This window comes from Dryobates pubescens, chromosome Z (genome assembly GCF_014839835.1).
Source record: "Dryobates pubescens isolate bDryPub1 chromosome Z, bDryPub1.pri, whole genome shotgun sequence".
In the NCBI taxonomy this organism is placed as follows: domain Eukaryota; kingdom Metazoa; phylum Chordata; class Aves; order Piciformes; family Picidae; genus Dryobates; species Dryobates pubescens.
The window spans coordinates 12,808,205-12,834,203 of record NC_071657.1 but is presented as its reverse complement, the minus strand read 5'-3'; the positions used below and the strand labels follow the sequence as shown (position 1 = coordinate 12,834,203).

The following is a 25,999-nucleotide window of genomic DNA, read 5'->3' as shown; positions in this document are numbered from 1 at the left end:
TTATCTACCACTTTAATGTATGTATTACATTGCTTGTGGTATCTTGCATAACTTCAAACACATCTGAAGGTTTGGGGTGGTAACTGAGCTTCTGCCAAAATACAAATTTGGCGCATCATGTTTTAGGGTTGCCAAGAATAGTATTCCTGTGCTGTCTTTATTCTGAATTTGTCACCCAGGACAAGAGCTTGGAAGTGACTGGAAAATCTGGTAAAATTCTGTGTCTGTTTTTTGTCTGAGCCTTAGTAAAGCACCTGTCAGCAGTGTTGCTGGATTTTCTTCTCGTTTTTGCAGTCTCAACAATTCATTGATATGATGGGCGGCACTGGTAGTGCAAGCCTGCATGAAGGCTCCAAGGTCATTTGTTTGGGATTTACTTAGAGACTTTTGGCAGGGAAGGAGGAGAGAAGAAAGAGAAATCTTCTCTTTCAATGGGAAGGAAGAAGAGAATGTTGCATTATGAGCTTGTGGCATGAACCAGCGGTAGGCTAAGTTATGATGAAGATGGCATAATACTACTACTTTTAAGCCAGCAGGAGATAACATAAACTGAATTCTTGAACACTGTTTCATGTAACATTTGGCCATCAGTCTGCTTAACAGCAAAAATATATGTAACTTCTAACATATTGAATACATAAGAGTTGTAAGATGCCTTTGAAATAAGGTCATTTTTATTTGGCTGTCTTAATATGGTGCAGAAACGTTAGTGCTCATACTGATCTTAAGCTTTCTCAGAAACATAATGGAGCCTTTCAAGGGCCTTGCTTTCCTTTTTGGCCATACATGGCAGGGTTTACTTGGGTTTATGTTTACTCAGTTAAACCAGTTTTAAGATTGAGACAGTATTAATCCAATCATCTGATTTGGATTCAGGAGAAAATAGGTTTCAAGATTAGATATAGAGAAACCCTAGGCACCAAGGTGCCAGAATGCATAAGCTGCTCCCTAGAGTCCCTGGGAATGCTACCTCATGATCATGTACCCTTGCAAGGACCTAGGAGACTGGTGATACCCTTGCTTTTTCCTTCTCTCCTCTATTGCTAGTTCTGTGTGCAGTTAAAAAATAACCAAAATATTTTGGATACCAAGAAGCAGAGCACATGACCTCTGTGTGTATTGTTCGTTGTGCAGCTGTGTGGGACCATACTCATTGGCCTGGCAGCATGTATATGACCAGATGGTCCATCTTCCCATCTTACAGTGGCTCAAGTCTTGACGACTCATAGGGGTCTAGGGAATGAGATCAAATGGACCTTTTTGTTGGAGAAAATAACTCACACAATATTAATAGTATGCAAACAATTTTGCTGCTTCCTGTGTAGAAATGGTCTGACCAGGCAGGAAAGTTAAGTTACTTCTGAGGAACAGGGTAGACCTCAGGAGTAGGGTGAGATGATTTGCATTTCAGTTGTCAAAGAATGATTGGAAAACACGTCAGTCAAAGTCATTAATGTGCTGCCATACTTGAACAATCTTATCCAAATTTAAAGAAGGGTTGGACATTTGCTGGGTTGTCTTCTCCAATACTCCACTTTCTACAAGAGAGGACTGAAAGCAGCATCTTCCACATATGCTAAAAAAGTCACCTTCCTTCTGTATGTTAGGGACTGCTTTTATTCCAGGAAAGAGCAGTCAAGCAGGCAAGTTATAGATCAGAAAGCAGCTGTGGTAGTGGACAGCATCAAGCCAAATGCACACATGCAGTGATTAGATTCTGTGTGAGCAGATGAACTGCAAACTGCATGTGTCACAGTCATGCTGAAGAAATCTTTGTGCTTTTAGGTGACATGTTAAGTCCTTTTGAGGGGAGGCTCGAGCCAGATTTTAAGCATCCCCTGAGGGACTGAACAAGTCCACCAGACTTCTCAGTACACCATTTAAACCCTCATAATGCGCATTAGATTTCACTGAGGGCCTCATTACAAAAGGAGATTTGCCCTAGGCATCAAATAAGTGTTCTGGCTTTACCTTCTTGTTTTATTTAGGCCTGGTTGCTGTGCTGGCTCTATATCATTAGAAAAATACATAACTTCTAATGAGTTCCCGGATGATACTCTGAACTTCATCAAAACACATCCACTGATGGATGAGGCTGTACCTTCCATTGTCAATAGACCTTGGTTCCTGAGAACAATGGTCAGGTATGTACATCTTAAGTCAACTCTTGTCCTCGCTGTTAGATGCCAAGTTATACCAATAGCGTTGCTCAAAATAGTCTCAAATTCTATAAATTCCTTACTGTGTGGGTCTTGAATCCAGCTAGTAATGGTGGCAGCACTGAGCAGATGCCACAGAACTCCATGAGCAGCTTTCAAGACAGGGAAAAGCTTCTGTGCTTTCCAACTATGCTGCGCTGAAACAGGATCTTGGAGGAAATGTTTTGTGGGGAAAACTGACCCTCCCTGTTTGCTTATGGGCCAGCATTTGAGACATCTCTGTAGAAAACTTTGGGCAAGGATCAGCAGACAGCCCAGGGATATGTACACAGGATACAAACATGTCTGCCAGGATATGTTCACAGGATATGAAGATGTCTGTCGGGATGTGTGCTGGCCTGTTTTAATGTTTACAAAAGTGTACAGTCAGAAGTAATCATATAATCTGTATACTTTCTATGGAAACGAGAAAAATAATAATAAAGCTATTTGAACAAAGACTCATAAATCAGCAAGCCTTAAATACACTATCCTCATCCTATCAAAACACATTCCCACTCTGCTGTGGTCGCTGTACTGTCCACTTGTGAGCTGAATAATGTGACTAATTCTTGCTGTGTTTTCCTCTCTTCCTCCATACAAGGGTAGAGTTTGGTGCCAAACTGTGTTTAACATCAGAAGTACCAGACTTAGTTTTAGTAATGTATCTTCTGCCAGGCTTTTCTATCAGGTTCTGTTCTTCTAACCAAAGACAAGAGCAGCAAGCTCTGCAGAGGGCTTTGCTTTGATCAGCAGTACCAGATAACTGGTACCAAATCACTAGTATTTGTTTTCAATAAATTGTGTCATCTCAAGATTTAGTATCATCTCAGTACTGCAACTCGCTTAGCGATGGTTGTGTGATTATTTTTAGTGAGGCTGAATAGTGTTTAGCATCTTGCTAGTACATTGCTACAGCTTTTCCTTGCCAAAAAAAAAAAAAAAAAAAGGAAGAAAAAAAAAGTTGAATATAGATCAGTTACCATTTCTGCTGCTTTTAATGTGTCAAAGCTTGAAATTAATTTTAAAATAAATAAATAAATCCCTGCCTGCAGAAGTTTCCAGGCTAGTACTTTGCTTTTGATTGGAAGGGTAATTCCTACGTGGCCTCAGACTCTGAGCAGTCCTTCAGCTTTCTGGAAACACTTCTGCTAGCTCTTGGACATCTGGGCACACAGAAAACCACATGAAAATTCCCTGCTATTTGGGGAGCCAAACTATTGCATTGTGTTGACTTGTAGCATTATTCTTTAGGAAAAGTGCTTATATTTATTATATTGTGGGAAAGGTAATAAAATAAACGGCAGTGTAATCCCAAGTGATGAAGAACGCTGTACTGTTATTCTAGATACCGCCTGACCAAAATTGCTGTGGACTCTGCTGCTGGGCCATACCAGAACTACACCGTGGTTTTCTTGGGATCAGAGAAGGGAATCATCCTGAAGTTCTTGGCACGGACAGGGAACAGTGGTTTCCTAAATGACAGTCTTTTCCTGGAGGAGATGAACGTTTACAATCCTGAAAAGTGTGTATCTAATTCTTTGTGCTTGTGTATGGGTGACTGATTTTCTTGTTTCCCAGAGAGTAGATTGACCCCTGAAAAGGGAAGTGGCTAGAGAAGCCAAATTTTCTGAGTAGTTTTGAAGTGTTTGGAAAGGGGATGTCTGCTTATCAGTCTCTACATTGCAATAAGGTATTTTTTTATCAATATGTGTAGAAAATAGCCCATCTGATGCAGCAGTTGATAGATAATTAAAAGTGAAATTCTACAGAGGAAGATTAATTTTCTAATCCTGTGAAAAAAACCTGATTCCTCTCCAAATAACTCAACAATCAGCAAGCTGCTCTCCAAGGGAAATTTCCCACATTTCAGCCTTCCTGAAATATGCCTAAGGGGGCTTTGAAGTGGGCTATAATCATGCAGAAGTTTCTGCTACTTTGAGTGCTGGATAAGAATAAACACAAAAAATGAAGGGCCCTCAAAAGGCTTGTCTGGTGTGCCGTCCCTCTCCACTTCTTATTCCCCCATCCCATGCATTTTTAATACTCACTCATAAGTCTATCAATGCCTTTCATGGCTGTCATGTATTCTTTTTCCTTAGACTGTTGAATTCTACACTTCTCAGGAGGTTTTTGTGACTTTTTAAAAAAAGTTTTCTTTCCAGTTTGAGGAATCATTAAGTTTTCATCTGCTTTCCCAGCAGAACTTGTTTATAACTTTGGTTTACTCTTTCTCATGTCAGGTGCAGCTATGATGGTGTAGAGGACAAGAGAATTGTAGGCATGCAGCTTGACAAGCCCAGCAGTGCCCTGTATGTTGCCTTCTCCACCTGTGTCATCAAGGTTCCCCTGGGACGTTGTGAACGTCATGGCAAATGCAAAAAGTATGTGTTTTCTGGTGGCTGTCACACTGGGCATGGGGAAATTGGAAGTGCTCATGAATGCCACCTTGTGCTCTTCTTTCTCAAGGGCCTGCATAGCATCCAGAGACCCCTACTGCGGATGGGTGAAGGAGAGCGGGGTGTGCACACAGCTGGTCCTTGGCTCTAAGTGAGTAAAGGCTCTGGGTGAACGGGCTGTGAAGCTCTGCTGGTGGCGCCAGGCGGTCTTGAGCAGAGCTATTTGAAACATGGGACTCTTAGGGAAGGAAAAATGTGGGAAGTGTTTGTTCCTATCTTATTTGCATTCACCTCTGAAATGTCTCACAAATTTTTTTGACGTGAACTCTCAGCTGATTGGTAACCACTGAAAGAGGAGGAAGAAGCAAATGAAAGAGCTGTACTAAGGCCTGCATGTTATTGAAAGGAGGGAACTGAAGGGGTATGTCTGGACCAGCCCACACTGGAGCCATCACAGCTGATTAAAGAGGCAATAGAATCCAAATTAAATTACTGAAGCAATTTGTCCACCAAAAACAAAACCAGTCCTTCTAATTTACTGTGCATTACTAAGAGGAATCACAGAGTACAGTAAGAGCTTAAAGCAGATTCAGAGAAGTGCTGGATCTCTCCTTGCTTAACAGTACAATTTAATTATTTTATAATTATGGAAGTCTGTGAAGGTTTGTTTAAATGTGATTAAGAAAGCCTCCTTGTGGTGAGCAGACCCACTTCAGAGCTCTCAATTCTTCACCACATCTGACACACCTCATGTTTGCCCATTTTGAGTTACAGATATACTTCCTCAAGATAGTAGTGGAAGTGTAGTACTTTGGTACAGGTCTTTGGTACACAGTGAATAAGTTACCCACCCTGTGCTTGCATCTTGTTTAATTTGATATTTCAGTCAAACTATTTTGTCCACTGGGGATGTTGTATCTACATCTGTATGGATATGCTTTACTGAGAGTGTGGACCTTACCTGAATGGGAGTTTGGTACCATAGTGATAAAGTACACCTGTGATCTTACCAGGTTTTCTCAGCATTCCCATACTTCTTGAGTCTTTTAAAACTTCCATGGCAACTTGTAGGGGACTTCTCTACCTTTCTCTTCAAAGCAGCTCCTGTGTCTATCAATCAGTCCATTGAGGCAGACAGCAGAGCAAGCCAGAGGCAGAGCACTCTCTATCCACCTGGGATGGGGATCCAGATCAGCTATGAAGATGTCTGTTGAACTTCTAAACCAGCCAGCAGGAGGCAAAGATCTTAGCTGCCCTGCTGGAATAGGTGGCAGTTAAGCAGTAGTTTTAAGAACGTGGAATTGGGAATAAGGGCAATTATGCCCCAAGGGCAGGATCCTAACTAATGTAGGCAAAGTCTGAGTTGGAGGTTTTCCAAGGCTGTTGTCATTCGCCTTTGACTACACAGGAAGTTGGAACAACAGCTTCACTAGTTATCCAAAACCACAGGCAGAGATTAGAAGTGTAAATTAGGCATCTCAACTAGAAAAGCCTGTGTTTCTCAGTGTAGCCCTTTCAGTTCAGTAGAATGACTTCTGTGGACTAGATCTTACACCTCTCAGCCTCATGCAGGACAAGTACCTAAAGGATTGCTGAAATGCAGATTGTCTTTGCTCTGTGCAGTACCTTCCCAAAAGGTCATCTTCCTTCTCATGTCCAAGTGTTGGTGCACCTTGACTACTAAATGGACACGTTAAGGCAGGATTATAACTGCTTCTGATAATATATATTATAGATTTAACAGTTCAGAAAATACAGAGCTGTTTGCCTCCCCTGACAGTAAGGCATGTAGTGGAGTGGAAAAAAAAAAAAAAAAGCAGCATTATCAGAAACCATTAAGCAATGACAAATAGCTCAAATATCTGTGTTGCAATTTTTTAGTCCTTGTGTGGAAGTTCCAGAGAAACAGCCAATTTTATAGCAGGGCTTTATTTCAGTTGTGATAATTTCTTTCTGGTAGTGACTGTTGTTATTCATACTGTTTTGTTTCTTTCTATTATTTAGACTGGCATTTGAACAGGACGTAGAACATGGCAATACAGATGGCCTGGGTGACTGCCAAAGTAAGCAAAGCTTTTACCCTCTATTTACTATGTGTCACAGCATCCTTCTGAGTGCCTCAAATCACCATTACCTGTCAGGCTTTCTTTTGTGACAATGTAAGCCACAACAGGGACAGCAAGTGCTGGCTAATGATGCAGGCTCAGCACAGGAACAATTGTTTAAATGTATTTAAAGAAAATAGCCCAGCTGGTGTGATTTATACTAACAACAGACTTCAAAGCCATTATGTATTAAGAAAAATCTCAGTTCTGGAAGATACTGACTATAGGAATGATATCATGAATTGGGTGTTCATTGTCTTTGTCAGCCAGAGTGACTGGGTTGTTTATGTAAATACGCAGAAGTGGCTTGTTTTCTTGCTGTAAATTATGACTTGGACTACACTCACATGCAGGAGAGAGAGAGAGAGAGTGAAATATAGCTTTGGCTCCAGATCAAGAAGTGGGCACTACATAGTTTGTAAATCGCATTGGATTTTACGCACAGGCTGGACATCATAGTGTTATTAAGGGTCAGACGCTACTGACTGTGCCTAAGACATTTTAATAGTAAACCTTATGTACTGACAGCATGAGTTAAAAGCTTAAATACAGTCTTTAAGCATTTACATGTTGCACTGAGGTGCTTAAAATTGCACGGCTTGCACTGTATGCAGAGAAACCTTGCATGCTGATTCCTGAGCCTTCAGGAACACCCAACGTCTGTGTTTAGGACAGCTATCATTCCAAATAGTCTTGACAAGGTCGGTTTAATTCTAAGCCCCAAATATTATTTATTTTTCAATCAAGAATCGCATTAATTTTGGTGCAGTTTGCTCTGATGGTTGTAGATGCAGTAAAACTGCTGCAGCTGATGAAGTAATGTAAGGTAAAAGTCATTACTTTTGGAATACAGAGCAAAATAATGGAGCACTAGAGTGTGCTGTGGGATACAGTGCAGACCAGCTGCTCTGGAGAAAGCCAGAGCATTCTCATGCCTTGTGCATCCTTGTTCAAGTGCCATCTATTATTGTGGTCACTGTGCTTGAGGGAGTACAAGGATTATTTCAGGCTCTACATGTACCTCTTCTCAGCTACACATTCCTACCTCTGCCCTGAGATAGGGTTGTGTACTCTGCCTCTAAGATTGTGCTTCCTGTAAAATGGGTTAGCACCAAAATCAGGTCAGTTCCCAGTTGGTGCAACTTTGCCCTTTTCAGCCAGTTCTGCTCTCCTCGGGCAAATGGGTTAGACAGGCATGGAGTGTACCAGATATCAGTTAAATATAAAAGAAGGGTAGGAAATTACTCAGAAACAGCACACTGTGCTCATGGAGAGAGTTCTGCTCCTGTGGGGAGAACAACAAAGCCAGTACCTCTGCTTAAATCCCTCTTCAGCCTCGAATGATGCATTGAACCTTGACATTGCACAGGGGTAGATTTCATTCCCTGCTCTCCCAACTGATCTTAATACTGCCTATGGTCTTAGTTCATTTAAGTTTTGTCTTCATTGGCTCATGTTGCTGGCTGCATCACTTGTAGTGCCTTGCTTTAGATTTGGATTTGGCAGGAAGAACACTGACATTTCCACTTGGTATCCCTTATACAGGGCTGGTCATGAACGCTTACAAAGACATACATCGGTTTTGGGTATGTCTGAATAGTAGTTTTGGCTGGGTCCTTAGGGCAGTAATCACATACATATAAATTATCAGTTGAAGCCTAAAATGTTGCTAGCAGCAAACTATTGAAAAGAAAAAAAAAAAAAAAGAGAGAGAAATAATGACTTTTCCCCTGTTATTTTTCTTTCAGATTCCTTCGTAGCCCTGAATGGTAAGGAAGTTCTTAGTTTCATTGTTTACTGGCAGCAGATCTATTTTGGAGGAATCACTTTTCACTAGACTTTTAAGTATTTTTCATACTTCTGTTTTATTTAATATTTCTTCCCAATTTATTTTGTTCATAGACATTTCAACTGCTTCACCTGATCACGAAATGTCTTACGACACAGTGTATGGTCAGTTCGTGGGTGTTTTTAAACATTCTCTCCAGATCCTTGTGTTAGTTAGTAATTGTACTCACTAACCTGTTAGTTGGTTCTTGTACTCAAATAGTTGTTACACTTTTTCACTTGCTTTGTCTTGGTTTTGAGGGCCTGATTCACTAATCACAACTAGGATTAAGTCATACCTCTTGATTTTCAATTCCTCTTTTCTAGTCCTCCCTCAAAACTCTCTCCTTTGAATTAAAGTCAGATATGGTATGCTAGCAGGCATAATTAAAAGCATGCTTCATCTGAACCATCAAACAAAGGAACACTTGGGCACAGTGATGCATCTTATTGATTCGCCAGGAAAAACAAGACAGCAGCTCACATTCCGCTTCTGAGTTGTCCAGGCTGGTGTCATGACTGCTACAGCAGACAGTAAGAGATACGTTAGACAAAGGACCGTTCCTGGGTTACAGAAAAATCTCTTTTAAGGAAAATAAACCTGTTCCTAATGTGAGTTGAGACTAGGTTATGCCTCGATTCCTGAAGGTTCCATCAGTTCTAGGATGAGTCATTTACATTGCTCATTCTTGCCGTATCTTAATGCCTGGGCTGTTGAAAAGAAGGGATTCACAAAGCAAATTAAATGACCTGAGCTGAAGAGGATCATTTCTGCAAGTATCGAGTAGCAGTTTCCCATGAGGCAGCTGTTAGTCTGTGCTCACAGTACTTTTCACCACTTTGTTCCGTATATTTGGAAGTGGATTATGCTGGTAGTTGGAGGCAGAATAAATGACTTCATGAGGAATTATTGCAGGATAAATAATCACTTTAAAATCAAACTTAGGCTTATATTGCAATTGTTTCTCTTTATGGACATCCTAAACAAAGACAAGTACTCAAAAGCTAAGGGGATATGTTATATTACTCTCAGTGAAGTCAACAGCGAATTTCCACATGGGATGGGAGCTTGCTTGTGAAGTTTCTTTCAGGCTGTACAAGACTAGCAGCTAATCAGAGCTAGGGCAAATTCACTGTTATGTTTGGCTGAATGTGGCAGGAGTAGGTTGGTGAGCAGCTGAGATGAGCATTTAACTGATCCTTTCATCTCATGCCCGCAAAATATGTAGGTACAGAAGAGAACCAGTGACAGTTCACTACAGCAGAATATAAACAACTGGAGGCACAGTAAACCTGTTCAACATTTGTAAAAATTGTAAAAAAGGGTAAATTCCCCATGTTGTTTATTACCATGAAATGGAAAATGTGCAGGTGGAACTTGTTTGAAAGTATGATAATGAAAACCATTGAAGGGAATGTACAAAATCAAAGGCAAGTTGAGACTTCATAATGTATGGAAGACTCAAAGTTTCATCTGCATATACGGCTTGTACTTTCATTCATTTGAAAATTGGTTATATTTCCAATGCACAGATCAGTAGTTAAAGAACAGTAAGAATAAAATCCATAATGCTGAATGTATAGTGCTGATGTGCCAGAAATGTTCTAGGATTCCTGCTGCTAAGTGCATCTGTAGGCTGCACAGTTATAGCTGTGGGGCTGTAGTTCTGGATCCTGGTAGCTACCATATTAGTACTTTAGCAAAAGTTGATGTTTTAATCTGTCCAGGAAACAGTGAGGTGATTCAAGTGAGCAACAGAGTGAAAAAAAACCTGCAGAGTGAAAAAAAGCTGCAGTTCCAGGGAGTCCAAGTAACAAAAGGGAGTCCATTTTACTGTCCCGGCATGTCAAGGCCAATAATAGACTCCATAAAAGTAACCCAGTTCTTGAAATAGGACCCTGCAGACAGACGCAATGGAGAAATGCTGACCCAAAATTAACATTGGTTCCCATTCATGCCCTGTCTTGAGCAGATGATTTCATTGGCTCTCTTCAGGTACATCCCAATGATGTGGCCTCTAGGCAAGGTAGCTTAACTAACTTTTATGGGTTTAGTTAAAATACCGATTCTAGTATTATTACAGTCAGTCTTTTCACCTACTATGGGAAAATATGAAAGTAAATGTGCTAGTCACCCCTATTATCTTCCACATAATGAGTGTAAAAAACTGGCATGAGACAGTAAACCAGCCTTAGTAAACATGCTTGAGTATGCTAAGTGTCATGACTGCTGAAACTCCAGTTGCAAAAGGATTCTTAAAGCATGATTCCCTTGATTTACGGCACTATAAATCAGCTCGCTTTCAACAGACTTATTGCCAATCTGCAGCATCATGACTGAAAGGAGAACCAAGCCCTTAATCTTTGTGTCCTTGGCATCAGCCTCCTCCTGACTCCATTTTCTGGGGCAGTCTCATGTGATTCATTGTAAACAAGTAAAGTGCAGAGTCCACACAGATAACTCTTCAGGTGCATCCCTTTTGATACCCAGGAAGATACCAGGCTGAAGGTCAGAAAGAAATGATGCAAAAATTATATATTCAAACAAGGAGATCAGGCTGGATTCCTCTGCAAAATTGTAAGCAGCTTCAATTACCTTTGGAAACATCAATTCTTAGTGAATTGGGCCCTTGTTTTACCCCCTAGCCATAGTCCTTTCTCCTTCTGTAGTATTGATTTAAGCCTTTCTCTCTAATTGTCTAATTAGGTTGCTGTAGTTGTTAATAGGATAGTGTGCAGACATCTTAACCTCTAAGATCCTAATGACTTGTGCATATTAGAGCAACTATCAAATACGTATTGAATCCCTGTCTTTGTTTTAAACCTGAAAAAACTCCTTATATTCTACAAGTGCACTTCAGAACGAGCTATAGTTACAGAAGTGCAGCCCTTCTGAATCATTATCCATGCCTGTAGACACTTAAGTGCTTTTACTCTCCTTCTGTTACTTGATTACAGCACTCCAAATGCAAAGTTTTTGCAAATAATGAAAGTGTGTAGAACAGATTTTTTTAAAGTGTGCCTATTTTGATTTTTGCATGTTTGCTTTAAACAAAGAAGTTTGAAAAGCACTATGTCTACAGTTTTCCTTATGGTTTGTTTTAAAACAAAGGCAGAATTGGTTTTTTAGATGTTTAGGCATTAACCAATATTAACATAGATGTACTAGTTACATGTCAGATATGCTAAAGCCTCTTTAAATTGCAGTGAAGCCTATTTGAACAGTCAAGAGTGGTAAAAATGGTATGATGGAAAAATAAAGCCTACTACAGGTTGTAAACTACAGAGTTTGTTGTAAAGGTTTTAAGGTGGTTGTGTGTGAGAGGGCCAGGACTGGGTTGCCTGCAGCTTCAGTCTTTTCTCTGTTTATGAGAGAAGCTTAACTAGCTCATACATTTGTTGTGCCACTCCGCTCAGTGGTGAAAATAACCCAGTGGGACTGGCTGCTCAGGAGCTTACCAGTTGCAGTGGTAGTGCTTACAGGAGCAGCCACTGCCCAGTACTAAGTGTCTGCAGAACAGAGCTCTAACACAAATGGAACAGGCTGTTAAGGTCTAATCTGCTCCTACCCTTCTTCCTCAAAATCAAATGAAAGAAAATTTATCTCAGTTAGGTGTGGAAGGTTGTTTCTTAGCGTGTATTAGACTAACGCATTAGTAACAGAGTGAATCAACTGATACCTCACATTTGTGTGAAACCCTTCACTACCTAGTTAGCATCTGGTACATGTTAGTATCTTCACAAAGCCTTAGTTTTCCATTACGAAGTTCTCTATGTATTTGTAGTGCATGGTTTAGGAAATCCCTTTTATTAACTCTTCCCCTGCCTCTCCCTCCCCCCCGCCTCCAGAAATGTGTCTCTTAGGCATATGTTTTCTCTAGATTACTGTATTAAGAGCTGTTTTTCTTTAACTGTGCTTATGGGTTTTTCCTAGAATTTTCACTTTAGGCAAGCCTGAAGTGTGCAAGTGTCTGAACAGTAATATAGGCATATAAATGCATGTCAAAAAACAGACGTAAAATTGTGATTGCTACTTGGCAAGATTTTCTTCTTTTTTACCTCCTTATCAAGCTTTGACTAATTGCTTTCTGGTGTTGAGTGCAGCACTATTTGTCGGCTGATCAAATATTGTACATGTTATTGTGGTTGCAGAATGGGGTGTTAACGTGGAGATTGAAGCCTGTGAATGCTGGCACATTTGGTTTAGTCCTTAGGGAAAAGAAGACATGGAAATCTCATAATTTCCATTTTCTGTCCTGTTCTCTGTCCCATTATTTCTCTTACTTCTTGGGAATGAGCACAGGAGTTGACAAGCGTAAAATGGTGTTGGGGTGAATGCTTTCACGCTCCAGTGTGTTCTTGCTTCAAAAGGGCACGTGTTTTCAGTTGCTGGACCTCTACCTGTCCTTTTGGAAGCAAGCAGCCCTTCCAGAGGATTGCTGTGGAGCAAGCAGCACATTTGGGTCAGAGTCCATAATCGATCTAACTGTGTTACCAGTACTCCCAGAAATGCTGTGGCTTATGGAAACCTTTTAGTAGTGGTTAATTTTTGGCTTCTCCTTTCTATTTGAGCAACATTAAAAGCTCTGCCTTCAACAAAATATGGTCTCTAATTCACTGTGTTAAAGAAAGATGGCTGGGAGAAACCACACTTCCTGTCATGAAAGGAAAAGAATAATTCAGTGCCCTTGTCATTATAAGCTTTCATCCTGAGGTACAGAGATAAATTGTGTTAATGATTAGTTGTAGCAACTGAAGGTTGGGTTTCTGTTGAGAACACTGTGAATTTGACCAATTTTCCCTGCTAAGTGTACCAGTTATAGTAGCTGCCTCTATGTCCTATGCAAAATACAGAACAAAGTACTGCCATATATAATCCTGTGTAGTAAATCAAAAGAGCTCCTTGAAAATATACAGAGGAGCACAGACATATTCTTCCTTTAAGACCATTAATATTCAGCAGGACTTCTTTAAATCATAGCAGCATCTTAACAGAAGTTGCCACATTTTTACTGACTTCATCGGTAGTTCAGTCCTATAAAGCTGGTGAAAGGACTGTATAAAACAAATTACATGGGTGCACCACAAAGCTTGGGAGCATTGGTGGCTAACATATAGATTTTTGATTACTGGAATGGAATTGTGGGACCTAGGTTCATCATCTCTCTGTGTGTTTCTGAGAGCCGGGCCTGAATGGCTTTGAAAGCCATATAAAGGAGCCTTTCTGAGATGCAGCTTCTGAAAGCTTTATGCTTATCCAGTGGCTGTTTAAAATTAACTACAGAAGCGTAGTCTCTACCTGCCCAGCTCTGTGTCTTCTCCTTAAGACTTTAAATTTGGGCACCTTGTGTTTCTTTATCTCTGCAGCAGTAAGTCTCAAATTATTTTTGTGAGCAGTGAAACAACATCAAGGGAAGGAGCAGGGAGAAAGGGTCTCTGCTAGGGCAGTCTGTAGCCTGGTGATTGGACTCCTCTCCAAGGCAGACTCACATCTAAGGAAGGAAAATTAATTCTCTGGGCTGTTAAAAAGGAGGCAGGAGAAAAGAGAGCTGCTGTCAGTCTGTCTGGTGTTATCTGAAGAGAAAGTGTTATCTGCCACTCTCTCTGTGAATAATCCAATTTCATTAGTTTGTGTTTGAGCATGTTTCAAAAAACCCTCTTTTGATAGACTCTTTCAGGAAAGTAGGTAAGGGAAAATATAGTTACACCACACTAAATTAACCAGGCCCAGAGCTTCCTAAGTCGTGATGAGAATAATTCACTTTGGTCCATGGGACACAAGGGAATTTCAGACATAGTCAAAATATTGTGGTATGGATTGAATTTCAGTGTCCCCTCCCAAGCAAAGACAGAAAACCCTAAGCCACTGGGAAAACTCTAGGCCATCCTTCAGTGCAGTAATTACAGCAGGGCATGTCTTGTGAATGTGCTGTTTGTTGCGGTGTGTTTGATAGATAGAAAAGGATATCATCAGCCTTATTCAGGACAATGAAAAAAATATCTAGAGTACTTGTAATGGAAAAAAAGAGGCATGTGAGACCTCTGTCCTGTAGCTGCTGGAATCACAGGTTCTTGGACAGATCCATGTCATAAGGCATTGTCTTTACTGTGACTTTGAGCAGAAATGACATGCAGTTTCATGCTTATCCCAGAGCCATTTTGGACCATCAGCTCAGACAAGACTGAGAGCAAGAGCGCAAGAGGGTGTGAGCAGCTAACAGCCCCTGCACATTTCTCATCCAGAGGGCAATGCTGCACTGTGAGCACACCAGTGCTGGGCTGTCCCCTGGGGGCATAGGGGAGAAAGCCATTGATATAGCCATTTTGTAGGTCCTCTGGCATTCACCATCAGTTTTGGCCATATTAGAAGCTGTTCTGTTTAAAATTGTTTCTAAAAGTCCTCTTTAACTAAGCCAGTACCAGGCAGCATGGACTAACACTTCACTATCAGTCAGGCATACATATTGAATCCAACTGAAGGATGCTTGACTTAGATTCTAAGTGTGCTCACCCTCTTCCACATGCATTTAATTTTATTGAGTAAAAGCACACAATCACCAGCTCAGCAGCAGCCTGAGGCATGTGTGCACCTCTTAAGGCTCTGATCTGGAAGGTTCAAATCCCGTTTCCCTGAGGCCATGCTTTGAAGGACTTTTGAAACATTGCTCAGCCTAAAACAAGGTGTTCACCTCTACGGAAGCAAAGCAGTGTGTCCATTCCTTAGCATGGAGAGGTAGTGTGGTAAGTGACTAATGAGACTTATCTTCCCTACCTGTATTTATAATGTAAACAGGACACTCCAGTTCCCTAGTCCCAAGCACCACCACTTCTGACTCTCGCGCTCGACAGGGTTATGATGCTAGGGGACGCATGCTGGATTGGAAGGATCCGCTTGGTTCATCTGAAAATACAGATCCATATGTGGCAGTTTCATCCCATAATCATCAAGACAAGAAGGGTAAGGCCTTGGAAATGACGTCCTGTGGTGAGGAGGGAGGGAGGGGAGGACTCCAGTGTAACTGCTTCCAGCTGGCTCGGAGTAACATGTAATGAAACTCCTGTGCTATAATTAAAAGCTTATCGTAAAGCCTGAAACTAAACAGCCAACCTCAGACTCAGTCCTAGATAATTCACTGCCTGAGGAAACCACACAAAACAAACAGAGTGTGTGCCTTTGCAGTGTGTGTTGTGCATGTGTACGGGAAGAGGGGAAACAGTGGGGATTTAGCCGTCTTTAAACTTGATCTGCCCTCTTTTCTGACAGAGGGAGATCCATGGCTTCCCATTGTTCTTAAGGGTGCACTTTTTTATTGCCTTTTTGTCTGAATTCCCAGCACAGCAAGTCTCAGCTATTTCACATTATTTCCATCTCTCAACAGCAAAGGTACTGAAGGTCTGCTCCAGTTTAACTGCTGAAGAAAAACTGATAGTAGTCCTAGCCACTGGGCCCTAAGTCCTGCTGCCTTCAGTGAGACCTAAGCATCAGATACCACCTTTTAGAGCTGGGGCTGAAGAGACCATTAGTGTATTTTAAAAAGACGTGGAGGTGACTAGTGGTGGGTGCATTTTTAAAGCACCAGAAGATTGGGGTCTAGGTGTGGTATCACAGTGTTCAGTCCAGCGCTGAAGCACACATTGCTTTAATACAAGTAACACCCCTGTCCTTGGCTCTCCAGTCCCCCTTTTGCTATATGTGTAGAGAATGAGGTAGAGAATTGCCTATATTTGGCACTTGAATGTGCTCAGAGAAGCAACAGCTCTTCTCCTGTGTAAAGATGGTTGTGCCTCCACATTCCATCTTGGTTCTCTATCGTTCTCTCAGCTCCTTTTAATCTGTCTCTCAAAGAGGTTAAAATGGTTCCTTTGTATTTAGGAGACCTATGTTCAAATAGCTCTACTGCCTAGAGAGATCTGAGTCCTTATTCTTCTCCAGGGTGTTCTTGGATCACTTCTTTCAATCTCTTCTCTATTGGAGATGTTTCACTCTGTATGGACTAATTAAGTACTCAGTGGGCCAGAAGGGGGATGGGTATGAGCAAAACTCACTTGCTGAGTGGTTAGGGAGCTCACCATGGGCAAGAACACACATGAGCTTCAGTCCTTTCTGCTATGAATACTTGATATAAAACACTTAAAATATTAATTGAAATGTGGATTCCAGTCTCTATTGTTCATGCATTTTACATGAAAAACTCATTAGACAAAAGCATCAGCTGTTCCTAGAGAAGATACTGGTGTGCCAGACTTGCTGCATTGCATTGTTTGCCCAAACTAGTAGGTTACTAAATCATATTCCTTCCCCTACATCTGACCCAGTGAATCTTGAATTTTCTGCATTGCTGTGGAGACTTTCAGCAGGGGGTGATGAGCACATTAACATTGCAGAACAGTCTTCAGCAGAGCTGCACAAACAGCTGACGGCAATCTGGACCTGATCTGTGAACTCAATGCCTGTTATTCACAACAGCCCCAGACACCCAGTGCCTCCCACGGTCCTGGGATATCCTGGATTTCTCAGTGAACTCCCTGGGATTGACCTCAAAGAGCCTCCAAGGTTCCTAGCCATGAAGGCAATGGCTGTCACCTAGCTGGTGAAGCAGAGGACAAAGCCTGAAGTGCTTTTCCAGCTGAGGGAGGCCAGTCAAATTAGACAGAAAATGCAGTAAAATTTCCTGGTATGGATGGCAAACATTAATCTAGTTTCCTTGGCAGGAAATGGAATATGAAGATTTGAACCCTCTCAGATAGGGAACGCAAACTTGTCTCCCACCTCACAACAATTTTTTCTTACAAAAATGGGAGAAACTGCAATTTGCAACCCTTCCTTCAGATTGGTTTTTAAAGTGGCCCCTGTTTGAACAATTTTTTTCAGAGCTTGATCTTTCAGACAAACACCTGAAAATTTAGAGGGGAAAACGTGAACTTCTAGAACCCTGTAAGTGTTACACGTGAGTTAGGCACCTTGCAGACCTGTGGGCTGCTGAGCTTCAACAGAGGAAGAATTTCAGGCAGCTGCAATACTCAGACTCGAAACTGTAACTTAGGGTCCAAGGGACTGAATCGTAGAATCATAGAATGTTAGGATTGAAAGGGTCCTCAAGGATCATCTAGATCCAACCCTCCTGCCATGGCAGGGACACCTCACACTAGATCAGTTTGCTCAGAGCCACATCCAGCCTGGCCTTAAAAACCTCCAGGGATGGGGCTTTTAAGGCCAGGTGCTGGAGAAGAAAGCTGAGATTCCTAATTCCTACTTAAGCTTAGTTTGAGATACCATCCCCATTTTTTTAATTCCTCAGCCCTTACTCTTCAGCTATAGAAGGGCAATTCAGAAGAAGTGATTTCTTGGTATCACATTTGTAGATGAGGAAAGACAGATAAACCTGCATGCCCTTTGAAAGATGGCATGTGATTTACCTAGCACTCCTTTTTGCTCTCAGCAATAAATCACGGTAATGCTGACAGCTGAAAAAAATAAGGCTTTCTTTCTATGCAGTCTGTTAGTAACACCTGGTACGCAAAATGTTTGAGATAAGAGGACATTTCTTACAAAATACAGTGTTACCTCTTCTGAAAGTGAGTGGTGTCTTTCTTTCACATGGAAGAAAAGAGAAAAGGAAGAGATCCTTGAACCCATCTCTTCTGCTGGAGTCAGACAGGAGAATGGTGTCAGAAACCACCAATAGTGGAGTATCTGGCCCTCCACATACCCAGAGGAATGTGGAGACATGTATGCATTTTAATGACACTATTTGTTATGTGTGGGTTCCTACTTCACAAATCTTTTGTGAAGCAGTGCTTAATAGATGGAAAGGAAGCTCTTAAAAGCATCTTGTATGCCAGTTGCAGCTTTCAGAAGAGCATGCAGCGAAAATATTAATAAATGTATAGCCGTTGGATTCTAATCATTTGTGCTTCAATTCACTAACTGATGAGGTGGCTTTACATTCAATAGTTCCCTCCTCAGGGAAGGAGAGCTACCAAAGAGCCTTATTAGCACTTGACAGGGTCATTTAAATATCATGCATTCTTTGGTGCCTAATTATGAATATTGACAAAGCTGGAAGCAGTCTACACACAATCAAAACAATGGTGGCAGAGGTGACCGCATGGTTGTTTACCATTACCATCTACTTGTGTGTTGTTACTCCTTACCTTGCCCAGTCTAAAATTGCTATTGACCTATTGTTTTAAAAGGGCAAAGGAAAGGGGTTTTACACAAAATTAAATCAGAAAATGTTATGTTTACTATCCTTTTATCAAGGTTTTGTTTTTCACTTTTGCTGTGATTTCTTTTACTTTCACACATTCACAAAGAAAAAAAATATTTCAGTATTTTCTCTTTGTTTTGCAAGGTGCTTTGTGTTATTCTTTGTTTGGTTGTCATATCCCTTAGACAGTGTTTTCTTTCTTTTCCTGTGCTCACAAATGGCTTCTTACTGATTGTACTTAATTGTACAGAATCCACTTGCTGCTTTCTTTTCTGTAACATGGGTGCTGCGATGATGTCACATCCATCCATATGCTTCACTTTTAATTCAATGCAGGCATCTTGGGGAATATCTGTGGGGGTGTGAAGAGGGGGTTCTTTAAAAGAGTTGACTCATGGGAATGTGACATTTGTGTGCCACAGCTTTAGTAGCTAAATATACTCTGGAATTGTTGTTTCTGAGCTGCATCACATTTCTTGCCAAGATGAAAATGTGTAGTGCAACCCATAGAGTGGGAACTATGTGTTGCCATCCCACTGGCATTTTCATTTTGGCCATGAAGGAATCAGCCCTTCCTGTTGCAGAATAAATTAAAGAAAATATCAGCTCTGATTGGGCAAACTGCACCCCTCTTCCACCTCTTCCCCCCCACCCCCAAAAAAAAAGAGAAAAAAAGAAAGAAAACCCCATGTTCTAGAGTTTATTTATGTTTTGTTTTCTTTCTTACTGTGTTTTAGTGTTAATTTCTGTGTTTCTCACCTTTGTTGAAACAGTTTTCCTAACCTCACCATCTAACCTTCTCCCCTGCTGCCATTGTACTTGGTCCCCCTCCCTCCACAGTGGTGAACCTCCTCCTGTGGAGCACTCCAAGGCTTTACCCTCCACACCCCAGTAGTGGCATAGCGCTATGTCTCTCTGTAGTCATCCTACTAACGAAGTGGGGAGTAGACATGTATGGCTCATAGAGAGGCCTGCACGAAGAAAACAAAGTGATTTTCTTCAGGAGTAGCTGTCCTTGCCCCTCATTACCCTGCTGCCCTTCTCTGCTGCCTTCTGTCCTTCCTGCCTCCCTTCAGAAATGCCTTGTGCATTTCAAGTCCTGGGTTCATTAGTGCAAATGCAACCAATTACTTAATGTTCTCACATGCCCCCCAAATGCCAGGAGTCTGCCTTTTAATCATGATTTTGACAAACTGGTTGCAAATTCAGACTACAGTTTGATGGTTCTGATACATTCTTCTTTGCAGTGTTCAGATGGACATGGCTGAGCTGAGCACTGAATGATGAAAGTGTAGTGTTGCTGTTAGCAGGCTTAACGTTTGTATTCTTACTTGTGTCAGCATTAAGTGAAGATTATGAGGTGGTATCTCTTTTCCTTTAGAAGCCTTTTGTCAATATCCTTGTAACAATGGTTAAATGCTCTCTAACAATGGTTAAATGGTGTTATGGGCACACTTTACAGAGTTTAGAGTTGCTGGTGTATTTGGGTGTCAAGGATGGTCCTGCAGTTACAGTCTCTGATACCACTTGTTATTCTATAGACTGTAGTGTCTGTATTATGATTATTAATAACTGCAGTTTTTCCTATGATACAGAATTTGGCATCATTAGGAATAGTCAACTTCTCTGTTTGGAGAGGAATGTGCTATTAGTGAGTCTGAGGACTGCTATTGAGGAATCCAAGGGCTGTTCATTTGAAAACCTAGCTCCAGAATGTATTTCATATTGTACATAAGTGACGGTGTTACTAAATTTTACTGTGATTATAGATACTTGAAAGATTTGCCAAGAGCTGACAATGCTTGACTCCAAGGAGTCTGCAAATGTTCAGGCAGATTCTACTGCAGAGAGACAGAATTATACAAAACTTCAGGTACAGCTGTGATAAAGAATGTAAAGGGCTGATTTCACAAGATACTTTACAAGAAGACATGAAACAAAATGGGGGGGGGGGAAGGCTTCTTACACTTTTTTGCATAAATTAAACAACTGGTGTTCATCATGGAAGGCCTGAGTTTTGCACCAGGAAGTATATTTGCAGAGTATGTTTTTGCACAAAAGACATTGTTTTATGCTAATATGTTCAAGGATCTAAAAGATTCAAAGTGTCTTTTATCAGAGGGAGCAGGGAGAAGTTATTTTTACCTTGCTGATATTTTGTAATAACTCAGAAGAGGATTCAAAGTGGCACAAAATTTGTCAAAACTTATCTTTTGAGTCCGTGTTTGCAGGTCTGAGAGGGAGGACTTGGGTTTTCAAGGTGAAACAAATACTCTCTGTGAGATCTGTGTCATCGCCCTGACACTCCTGTAAGGAACTGACATCCTAAAAAAAGTGTTAGGCTAATGGGAGAAGGAGCGGCACCATAGTCAGTCCTGGCTAGGCTGGGAAGAGTGTGTGCCTGGGAGAAAATAACACAAACATTGCTATTCTTTCCCATATCTCAAAACCATCTTGTATAGGAACATAAAGCAGATTGCAAATACTTTGCAGTTTGTTACTTTTCAAGTGCTGAGGAAACAAGGAAGATGGAAGAAACCCAGGTCCTTGCATTTACTATACGTGTGAAGTCTTTTGCCCACAGTCTAATAGAAGAGCACTGTGAGAAAGGGAGTGGGGAGTTTGCCCTGATTCTGTCTATGATTCTGTAGCATTTGGCTGAGATTTGAAGTGAGAGGTGTGGTTACTTGGAGCTGTAGTGCCTCGCAAAGAGATTTCACCTCACAAGACAAGATGACATGGGATTTAGTCCATTTAAAGTTTTATAGACCCATATCTAGATTAAAGCCTACTTACTTTTCCCATCAAGATTTAAACAGAGGTTGGTTGGATGAGTCCATGCTAAACAAAGCCCTATAGATTTTTTTCCCTGAAATGTTCTTAAGTAAATTAGCATCAGCTTACTGTAAACATACCTCTTTCTAGAGGGGAGCTTATTTGTGTTTGTGACGTATACTAGCTGCTTGGGTGAAATACAAAAAAAAAAAATCAAAAATCTTTTAAAAATCCTAACAAAACCAACAGAGAAACGCTCCTGTATTTACATAGAATTCCTCTAATGAGCTAGGAACTGAGCTAGTCTCAGAGACTAATCACAAACACCTGCTGTGGAGCACCATTTTAGGTCCATATCGGATAAATACCAGAAAGCCGATGTTAGCAGTTAAATGGCACCAAATTTCTCAGCAGAGTTTGTAATGGACAGATATCTGTGTCACCATACTGGGCTAATAACGAGCAAACATGCCAGAAGGATGATGACCGCATCACACCAGAGTCCCTGGTGTCCTATGACATGCACCAAAGGGCTGTGCAGTCAGGATTAAGGCAACACACCAGACGTGTCCAGAGGAATGACACTGATCCTTCCTCTCTTCTGTCTTGCATGTATGAGCTGTCTGCTCCTGGGGGTAAAGACAGCTAATCATCTCAGATTGCATCCTCAAGTTCAAACAGTGGCAGTAGAAAATTAGATGCTAATTAATAAAATGGAAATTTTATATAAAATTGATGAAAGAAGAATGCTGGAAGGATGTTTCTGACAAAGGATTTTCTTTAAACTTGTTTTCATTATGTTTTTGTAAGTTTCTCTGAGAACAAGAGTGAAAAGACAGGATACAAGGCATGCAGAAAAGATGACAGAAACAAAAGTCTCTAGGCAGGGTCACATCCTTAAGCCAATTTTAATCAGACATAGGGATTGTAGTAGAATATAGGGTGGTGGTCTAGTCTGCCTTCCCTGTGACTAAATCTTAATTTCAAACCTTATGTAACAAAGGCCCCTGCTCAGTTAGTCACAGATTTTCTCTAGTAACCTTCTGAAAGTGTAAGGAGAGGAATGGTTTTCATGGCAAAAGATAGGCAAGGATTAGGAAACCAAAATAAGGAAGGAGGTGTATTCCAACACATACCAACTGCCTGTGCCACGCCTAAAGAAATGCCTGTACTTCAGCACTGGCATGAACTTAAAATTTTCAGAAATCAAAATATTTCTATGTTTCACTGCAGATTTCAGATTAAGGTAGCAGGAATGAAAATGTGAATAGAAAGTGTTAGAAACAAAAGTAATTTTCTATTTAGTAGGCAAAACAAGACGTTGTTAGTAATAAAAGAGGTTGTGTCAATGTGCAGACCCTGGTTATGAAAACTGCCAACAGAGCTTTTCTGTCCCCAAATTACTGGATCCTACAAATGAAAGAAGAGTAAAGTTTAAAATAGAGCTTGTCAAATGTGGCTGCAGGAAACAGCAGGTATCCTTGACCTGTATTTGTCCGCCTGCATAGACTGAGAGTCAGGCTATCCATTTCCAAGCTGCAATGAACGGTAGAAGCCTGCCTTACTAAAACAGGGAAAAACTGTCATTGCCCCAGGACCTTGATCTGCTTCTTCAATAAAAGAGGCCACATCTGATTTGTCAAGGCAGCTGCTCAGGGTTTAGAGCATTAGAGCTATTGTGCAATGGACTAGATCCCCGGCTGCATTCATCCATAGTCACCCGGTGAGGACAGCTTGGTGAAGGAACACAGTCTGCCTCATGCTCTTGTTTGACCCTTGTAGCACTGGCATATTTGTCAAGAGCTGAGAATTTGCTGTGGGGCATGCTGCCCCCACAGGGCCACTACTCTCTCTGGAAACAGCATTGTGTTAAGGACCACCCATTTTAATTTTTCTGGCTTTTATATTGAGTATAGGAAGACTTTGCTGCCTATGAAATTGCCAAATGGGGAGAGCAACTTAGTCCTCTAAGTAAGAGATTTCTTGAACTGCTTTGAAATTCGAAGGAGTTTAAGAGCAGAAAATCTTGTAGCTGAAAGACAGTTAAAACACCTTTTGGTGTTAATGCCAGTGTACAAGTAAAATGTCAATATGCTATTAAAGATGTTTGAATAATTCATTTTTCTCATACAGGATGTGCCTAGTTTCAATAATTATATTAATTAATAGGTAAGATGTCCTGTAGTAATTTTACAATGACCTAAACATTGACAGTTCTGGTTCAGAGCACTTTTAATATAATCTGTGGGCTGTGAACAGTTTAATTAAATGTCTCAGTACAAAACACTACCTACATTCTTCACATGTATATAACCTTTTAGTAAATGGTATCAGCATCCTTTTCAGTATGTAGGGAGGATCCTAACTGACTCTTTCCCCTTTTTTCTTAGTTTTGTTTAAGACTGTAAAAAAAGGTGAGCTTAATTCTTTATGTCAGGATGGGCTGTGCTTACTGATTAACAGCATGTAGTTAATTAAGAAAAAGTAAAACCTGGAGAGGGCATAATTTAGATTTTGCCATGTTAATTTTATTGAACATTAAATACAGATAACAAGTGTTGTCACATTTGGAAAGTAGTTGTTTCTGTGAATATCCTTAGTTTAATCAGGTATGTTCAGGGAGGTGTAAAACAAAGCTGTTTAATAGTCATTTAGTGAGACACTATAGTCTCTGGTATCTGATGACTGTTACTATGACTTTTGCTAGATTGTAATCACATGTTCTAAGATTTTCTGTGCTAGTAGCTGAGAAAGAGGACAGGGGGAAATACATTGTTATTCTCGTGTTACAAAAACAACAACAACAAGAGTTTTAAAGACATTTTATTGAGAAGTTTTGAAGCATGTAGCCCAAATATATCATAATCACAAAAAGGTGCATCTGACATCCCCATGAGGTGAAAAGAGCTCCTAATGGCCAAGCAGTAAGTTTAAAAAAAACCAAAAACCTCAGTCCCTTATACCCAGAAGAGACTTGTCACAGTTAGGGAATGAAATACACAGACAACTCTGTGTACGTTGAACATTGGTGCTGTGACTGATAACCACTTCAACCACCAGCTGATAGTCTGACAGCCCTGCCACAGCAGATAAGAGTAAGTCACAGTCCCTGCTGAAGTAGATTCTAACATCTCCATTGGCATTACAAGAGCTTGGGGCAGTTTGTAGAGAAATTGCTTGGGAAGCATTAAGAGGCATTTCTGGCACAGCTGTACAATGCAGCAAACATTTGGAAATGGCTAACAGCACATTCATCACCAATTTTGTGTTGGCTGGGAAGGAAATACCTGTAATACTCTGAAATAGTGGGTCCCAGTGGATAGCCTCCAGACCAGTTCCAGCCTTCCATGTTTACTTAAGTGGTTAGCCCTGGATATTAAACTGTATTTCTCCTACCAGCAACCAAAGATTGCCATCTTCTGTGAAATAAAATCTCAGATGAAGGTGTAGCAACATTGTCACAACTTCACATAAACTAGACAGTTCTTTCATATGCCAAAGACTTCTTTTAATTGAAAGTAACACCAGCTGCATGCTGTCAATAATATGCCATCTTGTCCATGCTTCTTCCCATTTTACCCACAATTGTGCTTGAAAATAAAAGAACAGCTGTTTAAAAAAAAAAAAATAGGCTGGGGGGTGGGGAGAGGAGGGAGCAGGCACATTTTTTAAGTTTACAAAGCTGTTGTTGCTTACTATCATGTTCTTGGAGAAGGAAACAGAAGGATGTTTTGGGAGACCCTGGAGAAGAGAAGGCTCCAAGGAGACCTTTTTGTGGCCTTCCAGCATCTGAAGGGGGCCTACAAGAAAGCTGTTGAGAAACTGTTTAGGGTGTCAGGAGTGATAGGACTAGGGGGAATGCATCCAAGCTAGAGGAGGGGAGATTCAAATTGGATGTTAGGAAGAAGTTCTTCCCCATGAGGGTGATGAGACACTGGAACAGATTGCCCAGGAAGGTGGTGGAAGCCCCTTCCATGAAGGTTTTTAAGGCCAGGCTGGATGTGGCTCTGGGCACCCTGATTAGTGGAGGTTGTCCCTGCTCATGGCAGAGGGGGTTGGAACTAGTTGATCTTTGAGGTCCTTTCCAACCCTGACAATTCTGTGACATCTTGAGTTAAATATCTGTGATTACTTAACACAAACAGGCAGGGAATTTCAATGTGCACAGAAACATGTCCTGAACAGCTGCACACCAAAGCCTTCATTACAGTAATTCTGAAAGTCTTTTGAAAAGCACCTATTTTTCAGGTATTTCCTTATTCTTCAAATCAGAAAATTGTACCGAGTTTCTCTTTGGATGCAAGCAGGCATGTGAGACAGAAGCCATAATGCTGGGTAAACACTGGTTGTTTTTCAAGAAGCAGAAGCAGAAGCGGTCCTATCACGTCCCACAGAAAAGGCCATTGGTAGTTTGTTTGAGCTTGTGGTCAGAACTGGAGAAATTAAATTCCTGCCACCAGCTTACAGCTCCCATCAAACTATTC

General features: G+C 40.9%; 1 protein-coding gene across 1 annotated transcript in view; it reads left to right on the top strand.

Moving 5' to 3' along the window:
• SEMA6A (semaphorin 6A) overlaps positions 1–25,999 on the top strand; it is a 115,443-nt gene that overhangs the window by 76,174 nt on the left and 13,270 nt on the right. The window contains exons 12-19 of the mRNA XM_054178247.1: positions 1,989–2,144; positions 3,547–3,723; positions 4,442–4,582; positions 4,668–4,748; positions 6,602–6,660; positions 8,451–8,471; positions 8,605–8,655; positions 15,323–15,487. Coding sequence (XP_054034222.1) covers positions 1,989–2,144; positions 3,547–3,723; positions 4,442–4,582; positions 4,668–4,748; positions 6,602–6,660; positions 8,451–8,471; positions 8,605–8,655; positions 15,323–15,487 — 851 coding nt within the window. The remainder of the gene's footprint in view (positions 1–1,988; positions 2,145–3,546; positions 3,724–4,441; positions 4,583–4,667; positions 4,749–6,601; positions 6,661–8,450; positions 8,472–8,604; positions 8,656–15,322; positions 15,488–25,999) is intronic.